General features: G+C 37.4%; 1 protein-coding gene across 1 annotated transcript in view; it reads right to left on the reverse strand.

The window, feature by feature from the left end:
- HCN1 (hyperpolarization activated cyclic nucleotide gated potassium channel 1) overlaps positions 1 to 27,125 on the reverse strand; it is a 207,816-nt gene that overhangs the window by 172,526 nt on the left and 8,165 nt on the right. Inside the window, exon 2 of the mRNA XM_074813024.1 lies at positions 10,402 to 10,825. Coding sequence (XP_074669125.1) covers positions 10,402 to 10,825 — 424 coding nt within the window. The remainder of the gene's footprint in view (positions 1 to 10,401; positions 10,826 to 27,125) is intronic.

Raw genomic sequence — 27,125 nt, forward strand, 5'->3', positions numbered from 1 at the left:
GTTCCTACCTAGCTTCTAAAGGTACACTTTTCTGATTTATTTTTCATATATAACTTCCTCCTCAGCTTTCAATGACACCCTGTAAGGACATCTTGTAGCTTTCTTTAATAAATAAATAAATAATGTATTAAATATTATTACAGTGGATTAAAAGTCTCCCATTTCAACTGATAACTGGGCACATTTTACCATGTAGACTAGCAACCCAGCTTCAAATTTGTCTTCTAAAAAATTATTTTAAAAGTAAGTTTATTTAGGACAGCATAAAATGGCTATAACGTATCCCTAACAGTCTCTAAGGATGACTTGCTCTAGCAGCTACACAAAGAATAAAACAAGACAAATAAAAATCTGTGCGCAAATCTAAGGTATTTTAAAATGACTTCTTTACGTGCAAAGATCTATGCGTATTATGCAAACAAACACAGCGGGGAAGGATCTTACAAGGCATTAGCGACAAGCTGAGAATATCCTTCAGTTAAATTACTGTTGCTGAGTAATTTAGAAGTGTAAACAGTCATTCTGAACTGGTCACTATTAACACAAAGATGAAAATGCAGAGCTACCTGAATGGATTGTGTTTAGCCTGCAAAGAACAACACTAAAATTGTCATTCTTCTTAAAATACATTGGAAGAAACTGAAAAATCCAATTCACAGGTTTCCCTTCTGTCTCATCACTGCAGGAAGCAGAGGTAGCTTGTAACCCATGTGCTCACCATGGGAAGGACTCTGCGGTATCACAGTGTCCGAATGATGAACCACAATCCAGACCGGGGTCCGTCCAAACAGCTCTTTCACCGTTATCACCTTTTCAGATGGCTCTTCAGCTCCAGGGAGGGAGTGGGATGACATAGTGAGCAGCCAGCAGCTCTGTCTCGCAAGAGCACTGAACATCCCCAACCTCCCTGCTTTACCTCACATGGGATGTATCCATCAGGCCGTTACCCTGTGAAAGCTATGCAAGCTTTCTGCTTGTGTTAACAGCCTAGGATGGAAGAACAAGAGCCTTTTTTCCAAATCTGCAGACAGGAGTAATGTGTGCAAGCTCTAGCAAGTGCGAAACAAGGAATTATGTCCAGAATGGCTTAAAAAATAATGAACAACAAATTAGACTTTAAAAAACTCTTCTAAAAAACATGTGTTATACTTCAGTGTCAAAGACAGGCTGACTCAGTTCTGATCATTTTCAAAACTGACTGATTGGCATTACCTAGATATGCTACTGCAGGGGTGAACCCACCTTCTTGGGTCTACAGCCAAGACTCCCAGCAACAGGCCTGTTCCCATAGAAGCCAGACAAAACTCATATAAAGAAGAAAACATTATCTTCCAACATTTGAGTTCAGGGAAATTCATCTCAGGGTATGTTCTACATGGTTTATCTTCCAGGGAAAACAACATCGCCACACAATTACTCTCTTGGGGCAGGCACAAAAGAAAGGCAGTTCAGTTTGCACAGTCTTAAAAGGGGGTAAAAAGATGAAGTGAGACACTACACTCGTAATACTTCCTATTTACTCTGCAGGGGCATGGGTTATTCTTTCCATGAAAGTGATTATGTGTATACCATAAAGTAGAAAATTAAAAAACAGAATATTCTACATCTTGCTTGCATTTCAGTAATTGCTTGCTCTATAAATGTGCTGTTCTTTTTCGGCAGTTAGTATTCGATTATTCAGAGACCATGGATCATAATGCCTTCTAATTGTCTCTATCAGTTATGTGTATTTTCCTACTGTTGTACAGAATTTAAAGAGTGAAAAATAAAAACCTGAGAGCATCCTCCATCATCTGTCACTGATATTTCATGGATGCATGCTTTAGCTGCAATGATACATACCTTTCTCAAATAAATCATTTTCATTGAAATAAATGAAAAAGCACAACTGAGCACACTTTACCCATCTAATGTTAAAATATGGATGGTTCTGTGTAAATAAAAAGGTCTATGTGAAATGAGTTCCATTATAATTTCCCATTTAGAACATTACCAGTTTAGTAAAGATTGTATTAGGTGTTCTGTTTAGCAAACCACAGATCACAGAATCGTCTAGGTTGGAAAGTACCTTGAAGATCATCCAGTCCAACCATTAACCTAACACTGACACTTCCCAACTACACCATATTCCTAAGTGCTATGTCAACCTGTCTCTTGAACACCTCCAGGGATGGGGACTCCACCACCTCCCTGGGCAGCCCATTCCAACGCCTAACAACCCGTTCTGGAAAGAAATGCTTCCTAATATCCAGTCTAAACCTTCCCTGGTGCAACTTGAGGCCATTCCCTCTTGTCCTGTTGCTTGTTACTTGGTTAAAGAGACTCATCCCCAGCTCTCTGCAACCTCCTTTCAGGTAGTTGTAGAGGGCGATGAGGTCTCCCCTCAGCCTCCTCTTCTCCAGACTAAACAACCCCAGTTCCCTCAGCCGCTCCTCGTACGACATGTGCTCCAGACCCTTCACCAGCTTCGGTGCCCTTCTCTGGACACGCTCGAGTAATTCAATGTCCTTTTTGTAGTGAGGGGCCCAAAACTGAACACAGGAATCGAGGTGCGGCCTCACCAGTGCCGAGTCCAGGGGTAAGATCACTTCCCTGTCCCTGCTGGCCACACTATTTCTGACACAAGCCAGGATGCCATTGACCTTCTTGGCCACCTGGGCACACTGCTGGCTCCTGTTCAGCCGGCTGTCAATCAACACCCCCAGGTCCCTCTCTGACTGGCAGCTCTCCAGCCACTCCTCCCCAAGCCTGTAGCGCTGCTGGGGGTTGTTGTGGCCCAAGTGCAGCACCCGGCATTTGGCCTTATTGAAACTCCTACAGTTGGCCTCAGCCCATCGCTCCAGCCTGTCCAGGTCTCTCTGCAGAGCCTCCCTACCCTCGAGCAGATCAACACTCCCACCCAACTTGGTGTCATCTGCAAACTTACTGAGGGTGCACTCAATCCCCTCGTCTAGATCATCAATAAAGATGTTAAACGGGAGTGGCCCCAAAACCGATCCCTGGGGGACACCACTTGTGACCGGCCGCCAACTGGATTTAACTCCGTTCACCACAACTCTTTGGGCCCGGCCATCCAGCCAGTTTTTTACCCAGCAAAGCGTGTGCCCATCCAAGCCACGAGCAGCCAGTTTCACCAGGAAAATGCTGTGGGAAACGGTGTCAAAGGCCTTACTGAAGTCAAGGTAAACAACATCCACAGCCTTTCCCTCATCCAATAAGCAGGTCGCCCTGTCGCAGAAGGAGATCAGGTTTGTCAAACAGGACCTGCCTTTCATAAACCCATGCTGACTGGGCCTGATCATCTGGTTGTCCCACATGTGTTGTGTGATGGTACTCAGGATGAGCTGCTCTAGCAGCTTCCCAGGCACCGATAATAGCTTGCAAGTTACATGACAGAGAAGAAAAAATTAACAGCATTAAGGCTAGCATATCTATATAAGACTGATTTTTGCTCCTAGAAAAATGTTTCAATTCACATGTTCTTTCATACTGGGTCTTTTTTTTTTTTAATTTCGGTATTATTTAAGTATCTTATCAATCATTTTAGTTCTACCCATATAAGCAAATTATATTTAGCAAAACAGAACTACACTATCAAGACATTAATATTGACAGCCTCACCAGCATCAAAGAAACTGCCTTTAACACTAATTTTAAGTAGAGAAGGAAAAGGGCTAGTAATCAGTGTTCTGGCTCTATAGGATCAGAGACTGCAGATAAAATACCTTGCTCTCAATTGCTGTCACAGAGACAGACTATCCATTAGCCAACCTCCCAACTGAATTAGGAAGGAATACCAGCACTGTGAATCTCACCCAGTAACAAACTGACAGCCAGCACAACTCTGAGCACAAAAGGAATGTGTTTCCTCTGGGGAGCCTGACTGAGCAACCCTCTGCTCTGATGAAGCTACACAGCTCCCCTTCCGCCATAGCTATATTGAGCAAGGAGCACTCTTAGATTTTGCAATTCAAACTGCAAGCAAACAGCATGGGGTTTTTTCCTTCTAGGTTACGCAAGAGGCGGAGCTGGGGAACTGGTCTGCACATGTCAAGCACACAGGACAACAGCTTCATCTGACAGGGAAGACTGCAGACCAAGGGGAAAGCCCTAAGCAAACCTCGCAGGTGTCTGAGATACAGCCCAGCACAAAATGGAGGTCAGCTGTGTAAGACGTTCACAAGCAAGTATCTGCACACTACACACTAAACAACAACATGAATGATTCACCATGGTTTGCGTGCTTACTTAGCCCTACTAGGGAACACTTTGTTGGGAAAAAAAAAAAACAAAGAAACTGTCAAATAGCTTGGGCTTTTGATATTTCTCATTGATTCACAAAACTGGATCCCAGCTATAGACTTTATGTGAGAGGTGTCCTGGTTTGAGTGAATGGCCGAGGGTTTTCGTAGCAGGGGAGGGGGCTACAGCAGTGGTCCCCTGTGAGAAGCTCCCCCAATTCCATGTTGGACCCACCTTTTCACCAAGGCAGGGCCAATTAGCTGCACCTCTGCAATAATGTATTTAAGAAGGAGAACCTGGGAGGAGTTGGGGGAGTTGTGAGGAGGATTTGCAAGAACATCTCTATGAACACTGAGGTCAGCGCAAGAAAGGAGGAGAAGAGGGGGAGCTGCGCCAGAGCAGAGACTCCCCTGTATCCCGTGGTGAGACCACAGGGCTGCCCCCCACACTCCCCACCAACCCATGGGGGTCTACGGTGGAGCAGATGCTGATTTGCAGCCTGTGGGGGGGCCCCACGCTGACCCAGGTGACTGCACCCGAAGAAGGCTGGGACCCCATGGGAAGAAGGCCTGACTGTTGTAGTTCAGCGCTGGGAGAACTGCAACACGCGAGGGTGACCCACACGTCTGTGGGAGTGACTCATGTCAGAGTTTGTGGAGAACTGTCTCCTGTGAGAGGGGGAACAGTGGAGGAATGCCAGAAGTTCTCCCCTCCCTGAGGTGGAAGAGGCAGCAGGATTGATCGCACCCCTCATTCCCTGCCCCCTGCACCGCTGGGGGAGAGGAGGAGATATCATGAGTAAAGCTGAGCCTGGGAAGAAGAGAAGGATGGGGAAAGATGTTTCCAGGATATGCTAATGCTTCTCACGGTCCTAGTCTGTCTATTACGTGTTGTTGTTAATGTCTGTATTAAATTTTATGTTCTTTTTTTAGTTCCCCTAACAAAACTGTTTCTTGCCTGTGCCTTAAAGGATGAGGTCATCCCTCCCTGTCTTTATCTCAACTTCCTGGGTCTTTTGCTTTCCTCCTTCTCAGCACAGGGGAAGAAGGGCTGAGTGAGAGGCTGCATGGTATTCAGTTGCCCTCTGAGCTCAAAGAATGACAGGAGGACACAAATTCACTGATTTATACATAAGACAAAGACACATTTTTCAAGCACAACTTTCCAAAAGAATGCAAAAGTTGCTTTTCTATTTCCTTCCTGTAGAAATTCACAGAAAATAGAGTTTTTCTTCTACTTCCATCTTCTTAATGGTAGGAAGGCAGAAGACATCAATACAGAGGGTTTGTTGCAGAATTCACAGGCTTTGTGCCAGTATAAGAAGGTGGACTTCCCCCAGAGTTATTTAACAAATCTTCTATCCTCACTCTTTATGAGCTAGACAACTCACATTTGATTGATGCATCTGTAATAGGCAATTACAGCTACATTTACTTTTAAGTAATTTACTTTAAGCTAATTTACTTCAAAATTGCCTCTACTGTTATGTTTATTTGCAGTACGTCACTAATTCACACAACTTCACAGCGCCTAGAAAATATATTTTAAACTATCTCCTTGGAGGGAAGGAATTAAAACTCAATGATAAGAAAGAAAAAAGATATTATGTCACCTCCCATTTACATAAGAACATTAATTTTAAAAGTAAGTTAAACTGTGTAACACCATCGTTGACAGGAAAACCCCATGTCTTGCAGACACAATCTTGTTAAAGTAAAATAAAATCAATCTTCCAATCAGTAAAGATGTTTTCATCCAGAACTACCAAGTACCCACCTAACTCATTATCTCTTCCTTCTCACCACAGTTCCCCAGTCAGAGATCAAAAGAAGAGATAAAAAAACCTTGACTTTTCACTCAGCTGTAGGGGAAAGAAAAAGTAGTTTGATTTTCTACAGGGGACAAAAGTAATCTGTATACCTACCACGGAAACAGCGGGCTACGGAAGTAAGAATTGTCTTCTCTTGTCCGGATAACACAAGTGTTCTTAACAACATTATTATTTAGGCAACAATAATGACTCAACGTCATATACACATAATATGTATTTCTGTACTGTTGGCAACAAGCAGAACAACAAGCAGAGGACACCTAGTGGTGATCTGTGATAATTAGGGTTGGTAGTGTAGAAGCAACAGATGAAATAGTTAATGTAGGGCCTAATTTGGCAAAATTACACACTTTCTTACACACTTACTTAATTTTTAAGCACTTTAGTAAGGCTTAGCATTTAAGCAAGCTTGTATTTATGAGATTTTCTGGATCAGCATTACTGTGATTATTAGAAATAAACCAGTAAAAAGTAGAATATGACACATCTATGCAATACGCCCAGAAATATGTTTCATTAAACACCTGAGCTTTAGCAACGGCTAGAATGGATATCAACATTTATGTAGATTTATGAACATTGAAAAGATCTAACAAATTGAAAACCTGATTTCAGTACAAGTCAAACCAAAATATGACATGGATGAAATTTACAATTATCATATATTTTACTAGATGATCTTTTGCAAAACATAATCTTTATTGCGCATCTTGCAATAAGCATTCAGTCACTTCAAAACTGGCTCTAATTCTACATAAGTGGACATCTCAGAATGAGAAAGACTTAGGGTACAGTTTTAGAAGTAACCCTTCTATTTACTCATAGATCAACTATGTCTTGTCCTGTGGTTAGAATAGCTGTAAGCAAAGCTATTGAAGTCTGCTTTTTAAGCAGCTTTTGAAAAATATTGTTATTTGAAAGAATCCATAAATTTATATCATAGACAAATATAAAGCAAAGTGGCATATCATTTGACATGTAACAAAGTATTTATTCCTAATTGTTCACATCTTTTATTTTGAATTGTTCAGTTTAATATAAGCATATTTAACTAAGAATAACTTCTTAGTTGTGTGCAAACCGATGTAAAACGTTCAGGGCTCAGCAGCTTAAGCAGTCTCGTACAGTAAGTTAAAGTAAGTAAGAATTATGTCCAGTACGGCCTGTTCAGTCCTTTTAGGAACCCATGCTAAAAAAAAAAAAAAAAGTCCAAAACAAACCTGCTGTGAGAAATTACTGCAAAAGTATAATTTCTGCAATCCCCAACTTAAAATAACAAATTTTTCCTTGCATGATATAGTATATAATTTTGTTTAAGTAAGTGTATGATCTACTTGTCAACATCTGAGTTGTAAAGGACTGGAATATGAGATACTGTAGCTAAAAAGCAGTTTTAGGACAGTGTGAATTTGCAAATTCAGTAAATTAATTACTCCCAACATATCTCCTGTCCCTTTGCTAAAGTGTTTCTTCCCATTTCCATTGCATCATTCATTTCAATAAGCTATTAACATCAGACTGATATGAATATATCAATCATATTTCATATGTATTGCACCACAGGCTATAGCTAGGTTCCCTCATAACAGCTAAGGAGAAAACTTCTGAAACGCATACATTATTTACCTCAGTATTACTCTATGTGGCTGTCAGCAGCTTGATCTTGATTTAATTGATTTAAATTATGTGGAAATAAAGAAAAGGAACCTACTCATCTTAAAATTCAGGATACTGACCAACTGAAGTCCAGGTATCTGATACAAAAAAAGGAAAAGCTCAAACAATTTCAACCTGCCTTTTCTGTTGGAGGATGTTTAAGTACCTCAACGGCATAACAGCCTTCTTGTACAACCTGGTTTGTTCATCACTCAGTTTTCCATGAAGTATCCTCTTGGCAGGTTATGAAGAATGAGTTTTCTGTCTGTCCTCTCAGTATCTTTGACGTAATGCTCATTATTCTGGATCCAAATACACAGTATTTCAGATTTATCTGCACTACATTTAAAACCAACATGTCAGCCCGTGTGCAAAAACTATTAAATCCTTTCAACCACATACAAACAGGCTCCAGTCCCGTGTCATAAAAATTAGCTAACAGTTGCTCCCTGTTGTGCGTGTGCAAACACACACAATACAGACAAGATTAATATCAGCAACAAGAGCCTCACTGACTGACCCTATGGAATTATCCAGCTATTGTTTCCTAATTCAGCAAAGTTCATCCCTACGCATTTTTTTTTTTGCTGTTTTAAAACATTACAATGCTATAACACACAATTTCTCCAAAGTGATAATGGGCCACCATGCAGAACAGTTTCACAAGCTACATCCAAAGTAATAATCAACTACTGTGATAACAATAGCCAAATATGAAAATCCATGACCACTTTCATTTCTGATATCTGTAAAATGCTAAACAAACAAAAAAAAAAAAAGAGAACATTTTTTTCTTGCACACATTTCATTTTGGGATTTATCAGAACCTGATTCAAGTCTACATATTTAACACTTCTTGCATGCTCTCACAGTCATCAGAAATCTTTTTTAAAAGCAGCAAACAAGCTTCTTGCTGCTGTCTGATTGCAGGCTCAAAAAAACCCAAAGAAACGCCCTTCAGACTCTTTCACCTTCCTTAGAAGATCCAGGGAGCACTATAATATGTTATCAAACACAAAAAGATGGACTCCACTTATTTTTCAGTACTTGTCAAATAAAGTATCCTACAAGAAATACTTCACAAGTTTTACTAGTGGAATCAAAGGTGAAGTTGCAATCAAGCAGCCATTAGCTAAAGATTAAATGAACCAAACACCAGCTATTGCTGGTTTGGACCACATCCTCTGGACACTTCTAGTCCCACTTAGTGGTCAATTCAAGTATTTTTGATTTAGAATACATGATTTATCTTTGACAACAGATGGAAGAGGGAAAAAAAAAAAAAGGTATTAATTTCTCTGCTTAGTAGGGCTTTATAGTGGCAAGCTATTAACTCAAGCTGCCAGAAAATAATGTCATTGAACGCATTTCAGAAGGTTGTCTCTCTGTAAAGCAGAGAGGAGACAAAAGCAGTGCTTTATGGTAGAACTGCAAAATATGCTTCATCATTTGCCTTAGTTAAATTGAGTACAAAATTGCAGTTCTCTATATCTGTGTCAAAACCATAGTTACACTGTATTAGAGGGAGGCAAAAAGAAGTAGAATTTACAAAATACAGTAATAAAAAATAATGACCTATTTCAGGAGCTTTCTGAGAAACAACTATAAATTTATTAGACATTTGATATTTAGTATCATCCAGCATCATGCCATTTTTAAGTATAATTAACTTTATTTGTGAGATGGCTTCGCATTTAAGTTTCTGTTAAACTATAAAGTGAATACTGGAGATAACCAGCAGGAAAAGCATCAGAAATGGTACCAAATCATCCTTCAATATTCACTGAATTAAATAAATCTTTATCAAAGTAGGTAAATAAATTTAGGGAAATCTGTTTTAATAGTGCTTCCATGAAAATGCTTTACAAAATAATTCTCATTACACTTGCTACAAGAAAGGTTTAGAAAACAGTAGGTTTTGTTCCCATGTTTTTAGCACTTCCTCTTAAAATATGAGTTTTAGAACTACGGAAATGGGAACAGGCGAGAAATGAAATGACTGAATCATGATGGTATGTGACAAAGCATTAAACACTTCCTAGACATGAACATGCCAAATTAAGGAATGTCGTAATTTCCTGGAAATGTCACCATGCCAATTTGGCAGGTAGCATAACGTCAGATCTGGAAATAGTGGAGTTGACCATTTAGAAGGCTCAAAATTTGAACTACCCATTTGTTATAAAGAAGGTCAGTATTTGATATATTCAGTCTACATATAGGCTTCAAACAACGAGCATTCTAACAAATCTACTCAATTATAAATGGTTTCAATTTCTCCTGAAATAGAAAAATATGAACATGTATCTTAAGTTCTCCGTGATTATAAGAGTATTAACTTCATAACTTTAAGTGCTAGTCACCAAACTCAAATGTTGATTTAGGTGGTTGCTAACATTTCTAATATTCTCAAGAGGAGTCCACCCATGCTTATTGTGCTGATGGTCCCAAACATATTTTTGGTCTCTGTTGTTAGCAGAGAGAAGATGGTTACTCTATGCTTTTTTTTTTCCAAAAAGGCTCTTCTACTAGCACCTGTATGTAATTACACTAACCAGTGACTAAAACTCTTTATTTCATTCTGGTTCCTGTGTAGCTCTTTGGAGAGATTTGACACGGTTTTTGTAGGAATAAGATCTTAGAAAATTATGTTATAACCGTATAAATCTTACCTCTTCCCACTGGTGTATGTATCTAATCAGTCTTGAAAGGCGTAATAAACGTAACAGGCTGAGGATTTTTGTAAATCTCACAATACGCAGCGCTCTTGCTGTCTTGTAAACCTCTGAATCCATTCCTTTTTCTACAATGAGAAAGATATAATCCACTGGTATTGATGAGATGAAGTCAACCACAAACCAGCTTTTTAAGTAATTCATTTTAATGATTTTAGGGTCCAGTATTATTTCAGAGCTGTCTTCATTTACAGTCCCAGTTCTAAAATTCATGATCAAGTCCAACAGAAAAACAGTGTCTGATGCCACATTGAAAATAATCCATGGTGTTGTTGTTTGTTCTGTGAAGAATGTGATTCCAACTGGTATAATGACAAGGTTTCCAACCATCATTATGAGCATGATTAAGTCCCAGTAAAACCTAAAAAAAAAAGGGAGAAACAGAATGGTTGACGTAATGTTGTCAAACACGCTTAGAAAAATGGTCTCTATCATGCTGCCAACTTCACCTCAAGATGCTTAAACATTTTGTTAACACTAAGAAAACTCTGATTGTTTTAACTTATTCAATATATTCACAGCCAGCAGAGAAGACAAAGTAATTAATACATTTCATTATGTGCCTTCCTTTTCAAGAACACACATCTAGGATAAAGACAGTACTATGGCTTATCACTCCGTGGCATATCTGAAAGGCACTTAGTAGACTTATCCAGACTCCTGTCAAAACCTATTAGTGGGCTTCTATAACTAAAACTGATGTCTGGTGCCAATCAGAAGTGCTTTATCAATGCAATATTTTTTTAAGGCTTCCATCCAAATGGAAACCCAAATATCTACAGACAACATATTAAATATAAGTACCTCTTTGCAAATGTACTCATACCATTACAGTGATGGAATAAAATTACAGGAAGAGGAAAAAAGCACTGAAGCAAAAAATAGAAACAAAAATTAGATAACATCAAAATCCTCATCCACTTTTGCAACCTGAACCTTCATGCATTTTTACAACCTCATAGTCTATCTTCCTTCACAGCTAAGAAGTCTGGACAATAACAGCTGCAACTTGCATAGTATAAATTGTGTACTGCACTTCACCATTTTGCTCCAGAAGTATCTAAAGGGTCCCCTCTAACACCGTTAGAATGCTGCTAACAGTGCTTGATACAGATGGTAGAGAGACAGACTCATAACTTTAGAATCTATTAAAGAAATGCTGAGTAAACCCACTTGTTACATAGAATATACATCTATCCTGATGGAAGATTTTCAGGGTATAGTAGTATATACCCAACAGATTTTAAGAGAATTATGGTAACTCCTAAATGTTAAATTGTCAAAGAAAGTTATTATTGTTCAATAAAAGAACTGGAACTGAATTTGAGAAAGCCTGAACCCAACACATGACCTCTTGTTCTGCCTGAGAACATGATCTGTTCAACTAAACCTGATTTAGAGAGGCACAGAAACGAATCAACAACAGCTCCCCATGGACTCATTAGACTTTCCAGAAGACTAGAGGCAGCAATGGGTCCACAACTATCTCCCTGCTCCAGCCCTCCATCACAGGGGGGGCCCTGCACAGTGGACATGTGATGGACGTGCCACCAGCACACCACTCCAGCACTGACTTCCAGGCCACCTCCGTCGTACTAGCAGCAGCCTCCTGGCATGCAACAAACACCCTCATCTTGGTAAAGGTTCATGGCAATCAACAATAATAATAGTGTAACTGGCCACAAAACATTTCAGAACCACAAGTTTAGTTTTTGCTGGACTTGCACAGAGCATACAGATTACATTAGACTTCAGAAATTCCTTCTTGTATTTGCCAAATGATCCAGGTTAATAAATTTCCTTTGTTTCATGTTTATCCATGAAAATACTTCTGAGTTTACAAATTTCTGATATGGGAATATAAATAATTATAACACACTGAAGGAAGAGTAGCATAGGATTGAGAGCAATGAGAGAATTCCCAGGTTTAAAATTCTTTATTCCAAGATAAATCTACAGAGATTAGGCTTGACTATCATTTGAGAGAGTAGGTGGTAAAGTACCTTTAACTGGTACTCAGAAATTGCATGAAATAGACTTTACAAGTAATTCCCTGTGTACCATAACGTGATTTATGTATTACGCATTTTCAAGCTTACAATAAATGTGCATACTAAGTGCCATAAATATTCAGTTTTATCCAGGCTGTATGTATTTTCACTTAGCATGTGATGGTATTCATCATATCTGTACCATATCTGGCAAGAACTTCATGATTTCTCATATCTTTCTAAGTTCATGTAATAGGCTTCTTGCTGTGCTAGATTCCTTTTCAGTGATCTAGAATTACTGTAGATACTAAATTCATATATCACTGCTATGATCTACAGGTACAATTACCACAAACACTTTTACAATGCTATCAAACAAAATATTTCAAAAAACTGTTCTGGGAGAATAAACATCTCCAAGGAATCCTGAAAATGAGTGGAAAACAACTAGGAAGTAATCACAAGAAGTACACTTGTATCTGTGGCTCATTCCTAAGCAAAGCATTTGCTTGATTTCAGATTGACCTTTACATTTCACCAGCACAGGGAGCAGTTATGTAACAAAGGCTAACCAGCCACCCAGCCAACAAAATATAATACAGAACCAGGTGTTTTTATCCTACAGAAATCTGCGGTTTAATGGATCGTTATGTACCGTGATTATGCAAAACACACTGGAGTTCCTGATGCTGAATGTCAGCAAAAGTGGTAGTGTTAGGGCTTCAGTAATAAAATAAGATTGAATGTTAAGGACTATGAGACTGTACCAGTTTAGTATTTTGATTTGAATATAGTATAAACTGATGAGTTAGTACGAAAAAATCACATTATATTATGATTTATTTTACATTTAGAAATGAATCAGACATTTTCTTTTAGGAAGATGTTTCCAAATGCTGTTCTGTTGGCCATGTTATACGATATTTTTCTTTCAGGTGAGAAAAACTAGATGCAACTTCCTGTATTGCCCTTCTGAGACCTGTGCAGAGAAAGTAATACAATGCGTTCCTTGCGTACCAGTTCAGAACATCCTACTCTTCGTGTAAGCAAAAGCAAGCTGAAAAGCTTCATGAGACAGTGCAAGAAGCTGCTATTCAGACACAGAGGTAGCCCTTTGTGTCAAACTATTTTTAGCATTTTTATTTTTTATACTTCCCCCCCTCAGTGAGGATGGTTATAAATTTAAAACTTACAATCTCACAGTTCCAGATTTATAGACAGTATTATAAAACATTGACAAAAAAGCACGGAAGAGATATGCCTATGACACAAAATTTTCATGAACGAGAAAAAAAAAATAAGAGCCTGGGGGTAATGAAATCTTTCAGAGCTCATAATGAACCAAGAACTGACCTTAGTCCCATAGCAAACAGCTATAGAGCTTACTGCCCTTCTGAAACTAACTCAGTAGAGCTATTAATTGCCATTAACTGAAGGTACAGAGGTCAGCACTGCACCACATTGAAGTACTCCTGAAACTTTTTAAATGCTTCTAAATGACTCAAAGGTTTAATATCTCTAGGTGAAAAAAAATACTTCAAGTATTAAAAACATTAAAAAACATTTTAAGGAATATTTTTGCTAAATTTTAAAGAATTATTTTACACAGAAATTAAAAAAAAAACCCAAACAATGCTAATTATTACTTTGGTATTCTCAAATAAAACTAGCTGGATTCATAGACCTCTTTCAGTAATCTTTTCATTCATAATTTATCTACTACACTTTCAAAACATAAAGTAATAACACAGTGTTTTTCACAGCTCTGAAACATGGTGAAGCTTTGGTGGTTTCTTTACCACCACAGGCTATCCTGGACAGGATGAACAGGCTGTTCAAATGAGTGCTACCCAAGCAACAATAAAGAACTACTTAGTATTAATTAATCAATGTTTGCACTAAGCTTAATAATGAAAGGCACTATGAATTCTAACAGCCCTTTTATTATCCACTTTATATATCCAACCCACAGGAAACTGAGTCTTAAAGAAGGAAATTTCAGCTCTGAGTTATTCAATTTGCTGCTTAATTTGCTGGATATACAACTGTGTAAAAAGTCATTCAGATTTGCATTCTTTATTATTGCTGCCCATTGACACAGCAGTCTCAATGTCCTTGACTCACTGTAGTTGGATATATGATTATCCTTATAGTACACACAGATTGACCCAGCAAAATTTGTCAGTGGTCTCACAAACCACACAGCAGAGTGAACAGCATGTCTAAGGCACTGAGTGCTGTGACTTGAAGTTACAGAGCAGTCAGGACTTTGCTTAAGTTTTCTGAGTTTCCAGAAAGATCATAAAAGTCTGATTATTTAATAAAAAAGAGTACAACATATCAGTAAAACTTGATGAAATTCAGTCACAAATACTCATCAGTCATAAAGTGGAAGGTCTTTGAAAAAGATACTCATTCAAATTGCTTGTAAAATATCTTTTAAACCAAACTTGATGCATGTGAAGCATGATTTCACTCTACACAGCGAATCAAGAACTGTAAAAAATTTTCATAAGCTTTCCATCGAAAACTTGACTCCTCTTTAGATAAATATTTTGATTGAATAGCAGATGCTCAGTGAAATGAACACTGACTTTTTTTTAATCTCACCTTTAAACACAGTTTTATTTCTTTTGCTTTCATGGATCATCAGTTCATGTAACAGAGAAATCAATGTCCTATATAGAACAAAACAATCTTTGTAGAAATAACAGTAATTTAAAATTTTATTACAATGTACTGTAACAAGCACTAAACCTGCCAATGTCCATGTCAGAATTTGAGTCTCATAGGACATGCTGTCTTTCTCTTGCTGTGCAAATGTATTACTCTTTTAGCAAGAGAGAGCAAAGTTAGACACACCTGAAAACATCTGCAACTTGCATATAATTACTGGGATGTGTTGGAAAGGACAGGAGAATGAAGAAGGGAACATTTTCTTCAGGGGACCCAAGTTCTCTTCATGATTGCACAGGTGTTTGTACTTGAAAACTCTGAAAAATCATCATTTTTTCTTTTCACAACCTGAAAGTAAGGATATCCCCTTCTGCTCTGCTATCCATTTTCATTCTGCCATCTCTTTCTCTTACACATACACACACCTAGAGGAAAACATGCTGCTTCTAGGAAAAATTCCTTCTATTTTAACAAGAAATGTGTATTCAACATCCTCTATGGAAAAAATTCTGTTTAAATGTTGCAAATCTATTGTGGAGTGTTCTTGATTTTGGCTCAGCAACAATTTTTTTTATTTCAAAATTTCCAAAATTTAGAATTTACTGTGACCTACCTGTGTGATCACATTAATACAAATGCATTAAAATGACCATTGAAGTGTCACTTCTTCACATTGGCCAGTTTTGTGCCAGCAAACAGGTTATTTCTGCAGTAGCGGTGTTCATCTGTATGGATAAAACTTCCCTCATATTTAATTGCGCTTAATTTTGCAAAGCTTTAGGAAGACAAAAGGTTGGGTTTAGTTTTTGTTTTTAAAAGATAAACTATTCTCCTGAAATTGTCTATTTATATTCTTTATTCTCCCCTATTTCTACTCTGACACCTTTTAGCTTGTGTTAAGTAAACACAAATGAGGAATCTTGCAAGGCTGAAACAGAGTCCCTTTCATGGCTCACCCCTTTCAACTGTAAAGCACACACTGCAGCAGAGTACTAACAGCACCTCCTACACTTGAAGTGCTGAAGTTGAAGGGCAGAAATATTAAGTAGAAGCCTGTGACACTTTCTTAGGTGAAAATTGCATCAATATTTGCTATTTTTTTTAAACCAAAAACCTATCAAGCTTAATCAACTTTCATTGACCTAGCTAGGTAACCTGCTGGAGCAGCAGAAAGGCTTTCTTTTCCTGCCTGAGACTGGTCCATCTGGGATGAGGCAGAGGCTGATGCTCTGGAAAATGTTTCCCTGCCTGAATTATAAGCAGTTGGACCTGGGAATCTTCCAGCTTAATGGTTTTATTCTGATTCACACTAAAAGCAATTTTTTAAAAAAAAATTAAGTTTCCAGACCACCAGAAATCTTCATTTGATTTCAGACTAATGCTGAAGTCCTTTACTTCAAGGTTAGCCATATGTACTTAGAGATGCAATTTATGTGCCTTGCTGTTCTTTTTAAAATATTGATGCAACTTCCTACCTGGTAGCAGAAAAGGAATTCAAAGAGATAGTAATAAAATTCAGCAATACTGAATCTTCTTTTTTATATAGCCATAGAATGTAACTAAAAATTACAAACTTGCACAATTTCAAACATTTTGTAAGTTTTATCTAATAACTAAACAGACTTAGCAGTGGAGATTTGCAATTTGTTGCTCAGTTGTGATTCTATGCACAAGGCAGATGATTAGATAAATGCAGCTCTTGGGGGACCTGATCAGGGCCCAGCAAAGCAATTTACTACTTTAAAAAGGCTTTGTTTACAGTATTTGGTTATGTTTAAAGCTTGAGTTCTTCAAAGGCTTGATTACTAGAAAAGAAAATGACAGTACTATCCATGGAAAGTGACTATAAAATTAACATTACACTTATATACATGTGTACATTTTTGGTAAATTCAACTAATACTTAAGCAGTGGACATTTCATCAAAAGATTTTTAATTCTTGGTGCACATGCAATAGCTTCTGTATAAAGTTCTTATAGTATCTTACATGCATTAACAAACTAAGTCTCAGGCTTCTGAGAAAGAAAGGTACAGCTGTAATGTTGCCTCATTGCATACAGGAGGGGAAGAAGGAGGGGACAAAGTGAAATTTATATAATGTGGTGATATTATTTAATAATAAGTCTCTTTGGTTTTAGACAATAATCCCCTACCACAAGTGCCTGAATACATCTGATGTATGTAGTTGCTTTTCCTCCAGAGAAACTTATTAAAGTACAGTAGAAAGAATTAAAGCCTGACTTCCACTTAAACTTGGGCAAGAACAGTGCACCACTATCAGTGGAGCTCTGATATTGCTTTTGCACTCCCCCATCTTCACACAGTTCCTCCTTTTTTCAGCCGCATTTCTTAGTAAAAAAGCAGGTTAGTGCTCCTATCCAGGTAGTTACCAGCTAGAAAGAAGTGCTGATGAAGAATCAGGAGTTCACAAATGAGTTTTCTCCTAGAAGAAATTGAATCTATGTTGACCTGTATGCTGATCAAAAAGATGTATTTCGGATCATCAAGATTGCTTCTGCATGAACATATGTCAAAGCACAATCAGTGTTATCTTCCTCAAATTTACCCTCCCTGTTCAAACTGTTAGACCACAGACTCTCAGTATCAGGCAACATCTTCTGTAGGGACTCCAACCGATTGGTTTCAGCTTCATAGTACCAACCCTTAAACCAACTGCAAATTGTCACATACCGATTCTTTAAGTGTGAGCAAATTTCTGTAGTGCATCACTGTAAAACACACATTCACATTCTCAAATTAGAAATGACCACTTTACAGGCATGAGAAAAAGTCTGAAAGAGGCAGATCTAAAAATATTTCAGCTGCAAAATATAATCTCGTATCTCATGTTGGAACACTTGCATTAATTAAGAACTTTGTAGTGACAGTAATTTTAAGAGTGCCATTTAGAAACATGACATTTAGGATGCCTGCATACTTAGTAAAAATTAAGAGGCTTAAATTGGGAGAAGCCTTCTGTAATTCTTCTCAACAACGCATCATGTGAAAAAGAAGGTAACAACCCACAATCCCTCACAAAACCAAGAAAGCCAGACAATATCACCTAATATTCTTCTTCAGTATGTTTTTTCTTTAACTAATTCAATGTCTAAATTATTAGTGTAATCTTTAAAGTTTCTGCTGATCAGAAAAAGTCCATTTTCTCTAATTATCTTCAGAGAATGAGATGATGGGGAAGACATTGCTCAGAGTCTACTGATAAGACTTCAGTCATGGGATTTGGTAAGGAGGCTGGCCTGTGACCACCATGTGAGTTGGAACAATTAGTTTTTTGAGGTAAATACCTCTGACCCAAAAAAAAAAAAAAAAAAAACTAACACAAACAAGATTAGGATCATCAACTTGGTTCACTTAAGACACTGAGATTTCTGGTATTTGACTACTACTAATAATTTTATTCTGATAATCAGAGGTATAACTGGCTTTGTGCATATAACTACAAAGATACAGTACGTTTGGACAATAAGCTTCAAACATGAATTTTCATTTACTAGAATTTGGTGTATCATTTCTTGAAAAAGTTCACTGACTGCTAGACTGGACACTACGTTTAATCTGAAAAAAAAAGGGATGGTCTTCAAATTTATGAAGGGAAAAATCAGAGATGTGAAAAAGTGTAAAAACTATACGCAGGTATGAAACAAGTTGGTGGATTATACATGCAGACTTTGTACTCCAACATCATTCAGTGATAACGAATATACATGACTGAATATTCATATACCTCTTATGTATCTCCACAGATGTACAAGATTCTAATGTAAGAACAAGTAATCAAGATAGCATAAATATGTCGAGTTTAATTATTAATCCCTTTTACAACTGTTTACGGCTGATCTTTGGCTCTAAAGTCTATGTTTCTTTGAATACAAAAATTAGTACTGAGATTTTAACCCTTTAAAATAAGTGGAATTACCATTTTAAGAATCAGTAAGTTGTTTTATTGTAATTCATTAATACCACATGCTGCGGTAAATCATTTGCTTCAAAAGGTAATTAAATCTAATTAAAATATTTATGTATTTTAAAAATATATTAATAACTTGTGTTTGTATTGAAAATAATGAGAAACTGAGGAACTGATGTTCAAATCAAATCAAAACTATCATTTTCTTCATTTTTACTTTGATGAAAAAAGGATTAAAATATATTTCAGACACTTTTTAGAAAAGCAAAGGAAAAAGATCAAATTGACAACAGAGCAACATGATAAATAATTAGGGTCATGTCATGCACCTCCTCCTTTTGCAAAACAGCTCAATACCTAGAGCTCTCACCTACACCTGTAAAAATTCATTCAACTTTCCTCATCTATCCATGGGCAGCTCAGCCCAAGATCTCCCACCTCTCAGGGAAATTCATTACCCCCAAGCCGTACTGTGTCTCCTGAAGCCAGGTACACCGCTGACATGTTCTCTTTCCCTAAATAAATATGAACTAGAGCAGAAACCAAAATCTTCTTCCCAAGGAAGGTAACCACTAGACTGGAGAGGTGTTCTCACTTTTTTGCACCATCAAAGCAGAATAACTCTGAAAGGTGATTTTGCTATTGAAAAGTATCCATGCCAGAAGAGCTATGCAAAGTAAATGTACAGCTGTAAGGAACTGAAGGAAGTAATGCCTCAAATATTAATCGACACAGAAAACCTCAAGGACAAGCTGTGGCCTTTGGATTAGTCTAAGGAATGTCACCCAAGGAAGCGGGAGTGTATCGAAGGATGCACCCCCCACTGCCTTGCAGTTGCATTGACAAACTCCTTGGATAAGCCTCAAAGGGAGAAATTGGGTTGAATGAAATCAGGTGTTTCCCCTCAAGCACAAGTACCCCTAAACCGGATACTTTGTGGCTCTACTGTACAAGCCAGACACCATGCTTGCCTTGTTAATGATTTCACACCTTCGCCATTGCAGTGGTAACAAGAACTGATAAGAGGTGATCACCTCTGGGATGACCAATAAGAAGCATGAAGTCAGCAAAAATCTCTGGGAACAGAGGAAAAACCAAAGCTGGGCAGGGCGAATACGACCACTGACTCAATCAGAACCCATGTTCCACCTTTTCCCTCATCTCTCATGGAAATGAGTTTGTGCAATACCTGCCCCTCCTCATCTAGTATGCTAATCAACTGATAAGATGAACTCAAAAGGGGACAGAAACTTTGCTGTGTGTGCACCCACCACCCAAGTTACCGGACCTGAGACAACGCTGGATCCAGGGGTGGTGATCTGGATTTCTTTGACTCTCTTTCTCTCCTTTCTTCTTCCTTCCTCTCCTTTCTTTTCTTATAGATTTATAAGAGACCACATTGCTTATTACCCTTTTCCAAGTTTAAATTGTGTTCTACTGCAAGTAAAATATTTTAACTGGTCGTTTGGTGTTGTTTCACCTTAATTTAACCCGAGGGGATCACAGAACCATTGCAACTGTCTGGGCTTCCAGTCCAGGTCGTGACAACAGGTTCAAATCCTCTCCAGCAGAGGATGGAAATTGCTCTGCATTTTCAACATCCGGGATGAACGGTTTTGATTCCTGAGCAGATACAGGAGACATTCAGGTACATGCTCAAATATACACACTGAAAATTGTATTAGTATGATTATTGAATTGTTATTTTATTAACTGAATTCATTGCATCAATTTATGTAAAACATCAACTAATTGAAAATACAATGTACACAACACAAAATACTTAAAGAAATGAAAGAAGTACTCTTTCACAAGCTTGCTTGTACCTTTCCCCATGTGTATTTATTGCAAACCCCTTTTTACAGGTGACACACCTTAGGAGCTCTGCACTAATGAGCAGGTAGGAAGGAGAATGCTCAGATAGGAGGTTCAATATTCAGTTTTACCATTATCTTTCAAATAATAATTTCATACTTCATACACTAAAACACCTGTCCCTACCAGAACTAAAATGCTGCTCTTGCAGGTTTCTCCTTCCACCAGTCGCATTCAGAAATTTTTTTCATTACTCAACCTGTATCCAGATCATTCTGCTAGCCATTTGCTTTCCACAGTATTTAAGCAGATGCAATCTAATTTTAACGTCTTTAAAATTTCCCAACTTACATAGTGCACATTCCAGTCTCACCATCCTTTTGACAGAATAGCACTCTGCCTCCACTGCCAAAACAAATCAGCTAATTATGCAGCTAGACAGAGCAGTGATCACATAGACCTGATATTCACTTGTTTAAAACAAAAAAGAAAACCCAGAAAAGCAAACAAAAGCAAACAAGAGAATACATGATGTTCAAAGATGTTCCAGTTATTGGCCTAAGTGACTGTGCTCTTGTTAGTTTTACCTTGGCACCTCTCATTGGCTTTTCATGCTATTTACCCCCCTAATGCTCCAGAAAGCTCCAGGCAAGCAGGCCTAAGTGAAACCTCATGTACTGCTGTCATGAGCAGCTCAGTGAAGGGTGGAGGTTTGGAATACGAACCAAGTTTCTGGGGATGTAAAATCCATCTCTGACATTGATGAACATTGGTAAGTGTAATGGAATGAGATTGCTGAACAGCCCTTCTGCAATTTAATTCAATATAAAGAAACAAATTTTTTTTCCAATGAAATTGCTTCAGTTATTCTTAAAAAAGCAAACAATCAAATGTCTTCCCCCTCCCCCCCCCCAAAAAAAAATCAACAAAACAACGTACATATACTTATGAACTTTTTTTTGATCTGCAAAACAGGAGATAACCTGCAATATCAACCACTCCAGGAGATTGTCTTTAAATGCAATGATGCCTTTTCTCCTTCCAGTACATCTTTGGCAGCAGCAGTACTGCAAGTCATATCCATTGCCTGGTTGTAATTAAAAACCGAGGTTCCATTACATTTTGTCACAGGTATACACAACACTGAAATAGATGGTCAAGATTCATTTCTAAAAACAATATGGATTAAATTAACAAACTATGTGTTGAAAGTATTTATTGAATTATGGCAGATTATTGGCTTGAAATACATTTGTTAATTATTTCATTTTAATTTAGTCATATGAAATGGTTGTTGAGCAACTGGAAGATACTCCTTACCAATATATAGATTAATTTAAAATTCTGTTCTATCTTCATTGAGACAGAACCATCTGAAGTAGAGTTGTTATACAAAATACGTATGTTAGATAAATGTTTTTCCCTCCACGGTGACCTTTAATTTTTTTTTTTTAAAAAAGAGAGGAAGTCACTTTAAGCTTCAGAAAAACATGTCAGTTTTCAGTCTGAAAAAGATTGATTAAGATATTAAGATCTGAGAACTTATTCAAACTTAACCACAGGCTTTGTTATATGCTTCACCTATAAATATTTATCAGAAAAAATATAAAAGAGAATTATTTAATAATCTACTTCTCCACTTTGTTTTGGTAGAGTGTTTTGTTTTTCACAGTTGACTTTGAAGTCTCTTGGTACAAAAATTCTCTTTCTCCAATCTTCAGGCATTCAAATGAAGTAGCCTGTATTTCTTAACAGTGGCACTGCTCCGATGCTGCTCTTGACATCAGCCACACAGCAGAGGTTAAGGGTGACAGAGGAAAGTATTTGCCTGCATGTAAAGTTGCCTATAATCGTAGCCACTGATAAGCAGCTCTAAAATAAGCACTCAAAGAAACCTTGGTCAGGGACCTATGACCTAAACTATAAACAACAGCAAAACTACCAAGGCAGTATTTACTCCCATACAGACAGATGACTGTTGATTTGATACAGCAGAACAAGAAGAGCTTCCCTTTACCGTGGTGAGTAAAACACCAAATGCGCATCTTTATCTTCCACCCATATTCACTCAAAATGAAGTTGTCTAAATGTAATAAATACGCTTCTGGCTATCAGCAAATGAAACCATTTTACTTTGGAGATCTCAGAAGAGGTTTTAGCCACAAGCCAATATTCCTCAGAAAGACAAAATTTAATTTAGCCAAATATTTATGTTTCATTTTTGGAGGACAGTAAGTTATGAACTATTCAAACATGTTTAAGCTAAAGATGTGTAATAATTAGAAAAGCCAAACAGATGTTAATAATTCATTGGTAGAGAACAGCAAGAAATTGAGGGTGAAAAATGATGAATAGAACTTTTCATCATAATCTGAAGATATTGGTCTGTAAACTGCAAATCAAAATATGTAATATGACAGAAATGAAACTTGAAACATATTCAAATTATTCTGATATACTAGTTCTGCAAATGCACAGCACCCAGGGGTGACTTTTTAAAAGATCAGTTTTATCATTTAGAGCTCCTTATGACTAAAATTCTGAAAGTTGTTCATGTGTAGAGTCCACATGCTTGCAATTATCTAGGTCCCTAGTTCGTTCTGAAATCCAGATATAGATAGGCTTCTGACTCCACCTTGGGTCTTCATCTAATATCCCATAGATTTGCACACTCTGTGCAGAGCACTGAATAAAACTGACATTTTTCAAAGCCGTTCCATAAATGAGAAAGTTTGTACTGGAAACATGAAGCCAAGTAAATACCATATTCCATTTGCTCATTTTGCCAGTGGCATAAAATCACTATGTAACAATCAATGTTAAGATAAGCTGCTATTCAGTGACACTTCATGGAATTACAAGTCCGCATTCCCAGCAGGAACATCTGCTACCATTTTACACAGATTCATGATACTGGCGTTTCCTGGGGTATAAAGCTAGCTCTCCTTCCCTGAAGCAAGTCTGAACTCTGTCGCACTGTGAGGAACAAGCGTGGCAGTGGACGTTTACTGCAGGTCTCCCATCCCTTCCACAGAAAGATAAATTGGGTCTAGCCTGTGGAGAATGTAAAAAGTTGGCTGCATCTTAGAAATTACAGAAACAGCCATGGTCACATCAACCAACGTTCACACAGTCCTGCGGAATGGGGGGGTGGGCAGGGCATGGAAACTGCTGAATAACACTAACAGGTTGTATAATACTGAAGGAGTATTCCTCAGACCTGACCTAATGAGAATCATCTCTCGACAAAAGAAAATCAGCATACATGTGTATGACAGAGCACAGCATATAGGCTGACTACAGGAATATCTGCCGTTAAGAAACAAGACCAGAGAACAGTTTAAAGAGAAGCAAGAAATTATAAACTCATAGCTAATACCTTTAAATAGCAAAGCAAAACCAAAGACATTTAATTGGATTCAGTCATCATTTATGTCATATTTAGTTCACATCTAGCTAAGTAATATGCGTATGAAATAATACAATTATTAGGTTCTGGATTTAATTCTGTTCAACAGCAAAAACCTTGAAATAGTTTTTAGATTCTTCTTCTGTTTCAGAGAGATCAGCCATCATAATAAATTCACGACTTCAATAAATGCACAATAAGAACATGCACAAATTCTACTCAACTTTTCAACACCCAGCAGTATATCACTGCATTTAATATTCTGTTCCAAATTTCAAAAACACATTTAAATTAGTAAAAATATGTATTTCAGATATTTACTGACAGAATGCGTGCAATTAAAAGTAAATTTTGGTCACGTGGGCACCTAAATTAGGTTACTTATCTCTCACTTGTCCCACACATGCAACATCTATTGCTTAATAAGCCATCGGATCTCAGACATTTTCGATTTTGACCCTTTTTAAATGCTCTGTTAGATTGCCTACCATCTGGCAGTGCTTACTCTTGATAACACACTCCCTTTGCATTACAGAAGTGTGTTTCTTATAATTATATCTTTAATGTGATAGATGCATGCAACACTAGAATTCCCAAGCTAGCAATAAATGGGCTGAGGGAACAATTTCGGCAAAGTATCTTGTTACTAGGTCTATGGTAACAGCATGTTCAATTGCATCAGGTTGCAATTCTCAGCAAAAAGCTGCCAACCTGTCCAACTCATGGGAAATAGAAAACATGCATATAATTTTTTTTTTAATTATTACAAGGTATTTATTTACAAACTCCAAGACACTATGAAGAATACCTAGGCTAACTTCTCCATGCTAGTTTGAACAGCTCAGTATCTCCTAGCTAACAGACTCAGTAAGAATGGAAAACTACGTAGCAGAGCTAACAAATTTAAAAAAAAAAAAAAAAAAATCAATGCATCATTTCCATTTGTATGAAGGAATTCATTATATCTTCAGGAAGAGATGTAGGAGGGAGAAATAAAAACAGACTGGGGAAAAAGAGGAGTAGTTTTCAAAAAAAAAAAAATCTGTCAGGGACTACACTACCATGCTTTTGCTAACTCAAATGAGAACCGCAAGTTGCCTATAGCAGGATTTCACTACCTGAAAATTAGACCATAAGAAATGCTATAAATAAAAGACAGGAAAACAGGATTCAGTGTTTAGGAAGTCACCTAGATGCACAGCTCTGAAAACAGGACATCTCTGAAGTATGCTTGATAAGGGGAGTAATGATAAAGGTATCAAATTATTCACTGAAGCTTGAGGTATATGACTGATTTATTTTACTATTTATGGTTTTTTTCCAAGTTTGTGTCTAACAGACTAATCCCTAGTTGGAAAAGGAAATCTTTGTGTTACTACTGAGCTTGCCTGCCACTAAAGACAAGGTGAACCAGAGTGACAGACAAGCTTGGCTGTTTTCTTCACTGAGAAATCAAGTGCAAACGAGCCCATACGCAGCCATCCCAAGGAACCTGTAGCCCAGGATGTGTTTGGGGAACCCAGAAGTTTGCCAGTGTTTACTGTCAGTAGTAATAAGACATTTTAGGGGGCAGTATTACCTACTCCTGGTTTCACAGTAATTTCTCTACCACACAGAAATCATAAGTCCTCCTGGAATGAATAGATAGACAGAATTCACTTAAGTGCCTGATGGAAAACCTCTCAGTAGTCATGTGAAAGCTTGATTGCATCCCCATGGTTTTGCAGCCATACATTTATTCCATCTCCTGGGTAGAGTTGTATAGATACATATCTTACAAAAGTTCTGTATATTTTTCATAGCTTTGACCTAGAGCAAGTTAGAACAAACATTTATCATTAAGATCCTATGATATATTAACATAAATTTACAGCAATCTAGATTTGCTTAACATCAGATCATATCAGAACCACACTGCCTATTGCTGCAGTCATGCCATAAGAGAGGTGCTTCTTAGAGGATCTGGTAAGTTACTGTAAGATACAACAGAACCCGCCAAGGAACCATCAATACTTCCATAACTTACTCTGCTGACAGGAGAGAAAAAAAATTAAGGCAATCAGAGTACGCTACGTATAGAATTAGAAGATTTGATACCGCGAGGGCAAGCTCTATTTCTGTGTGGCTCTTTCTATACTGGAGCTTCGGTGGATTTCAGACTGAAAATTGGATGAAAAAGAGTAATGGTACCTTAAAAAAAAACCCTGAAATCAAAACAATTTTTATGTATATTGGCTATTTTAAATTACATCATTTTAAAAAACAAACCAAACAAAAAAAGAAAACCAACTAGCTTTGACTGTGAGCATAAAGCAACCTGTGCTTCTTCATCTGAAAACATCTTCATAAGAATTTTTAATAAATATGACATTTTTAGATATTGAAAATTTATTAATATCAGCAGCACTCTAAATTCCAATAGTGTATCAAGTTATTTGTTAAATGTTTCATTAGATAAGATATCAACATAAACAACATCGAAGTTAATTACATAAGAACAAAATTCTATTCTTAGATACATAACTCAGCTCCACTTGTGGGAACTTCACTGGCATAAATAAAGGGTTTGGGGTTTATTCGGGGTTTTTTTAAATATATAATGGAAACAGACTGCATTTCTTTTGTAATCAGATGAACATTTTTTAAACCCAAGTTTACTCCAGACTTACTCCAGCTGCACTGCAAACCAAGGCAATAAGATTATTGCAAAATATCATGCAGCTTGCCTGAATCTGACTATCATCAGATTAAAAGATATTAGCAGAGATTTTATGGAAGCTAAATGACAGTGTCCTTGAGGTAGTACTGACATTGACTCCAGCTGATACAGTTTTTGGTCAT

The sequence above is a fragment of the Strix aluco genome, chromosome Z (assembly GCF_031877795.1).
Source record: "Strix aluco isolate bStrAlu1 chromosome Z, bStrAlu1.hap1, whole genome shotgun sequence".
In the NCBI taxonomy this organism is placed as follows: Eukaryota; Metazoa; Chordata; class Aves; order Strigiformes; family Strigidae; genus Strix; species Strix aluco.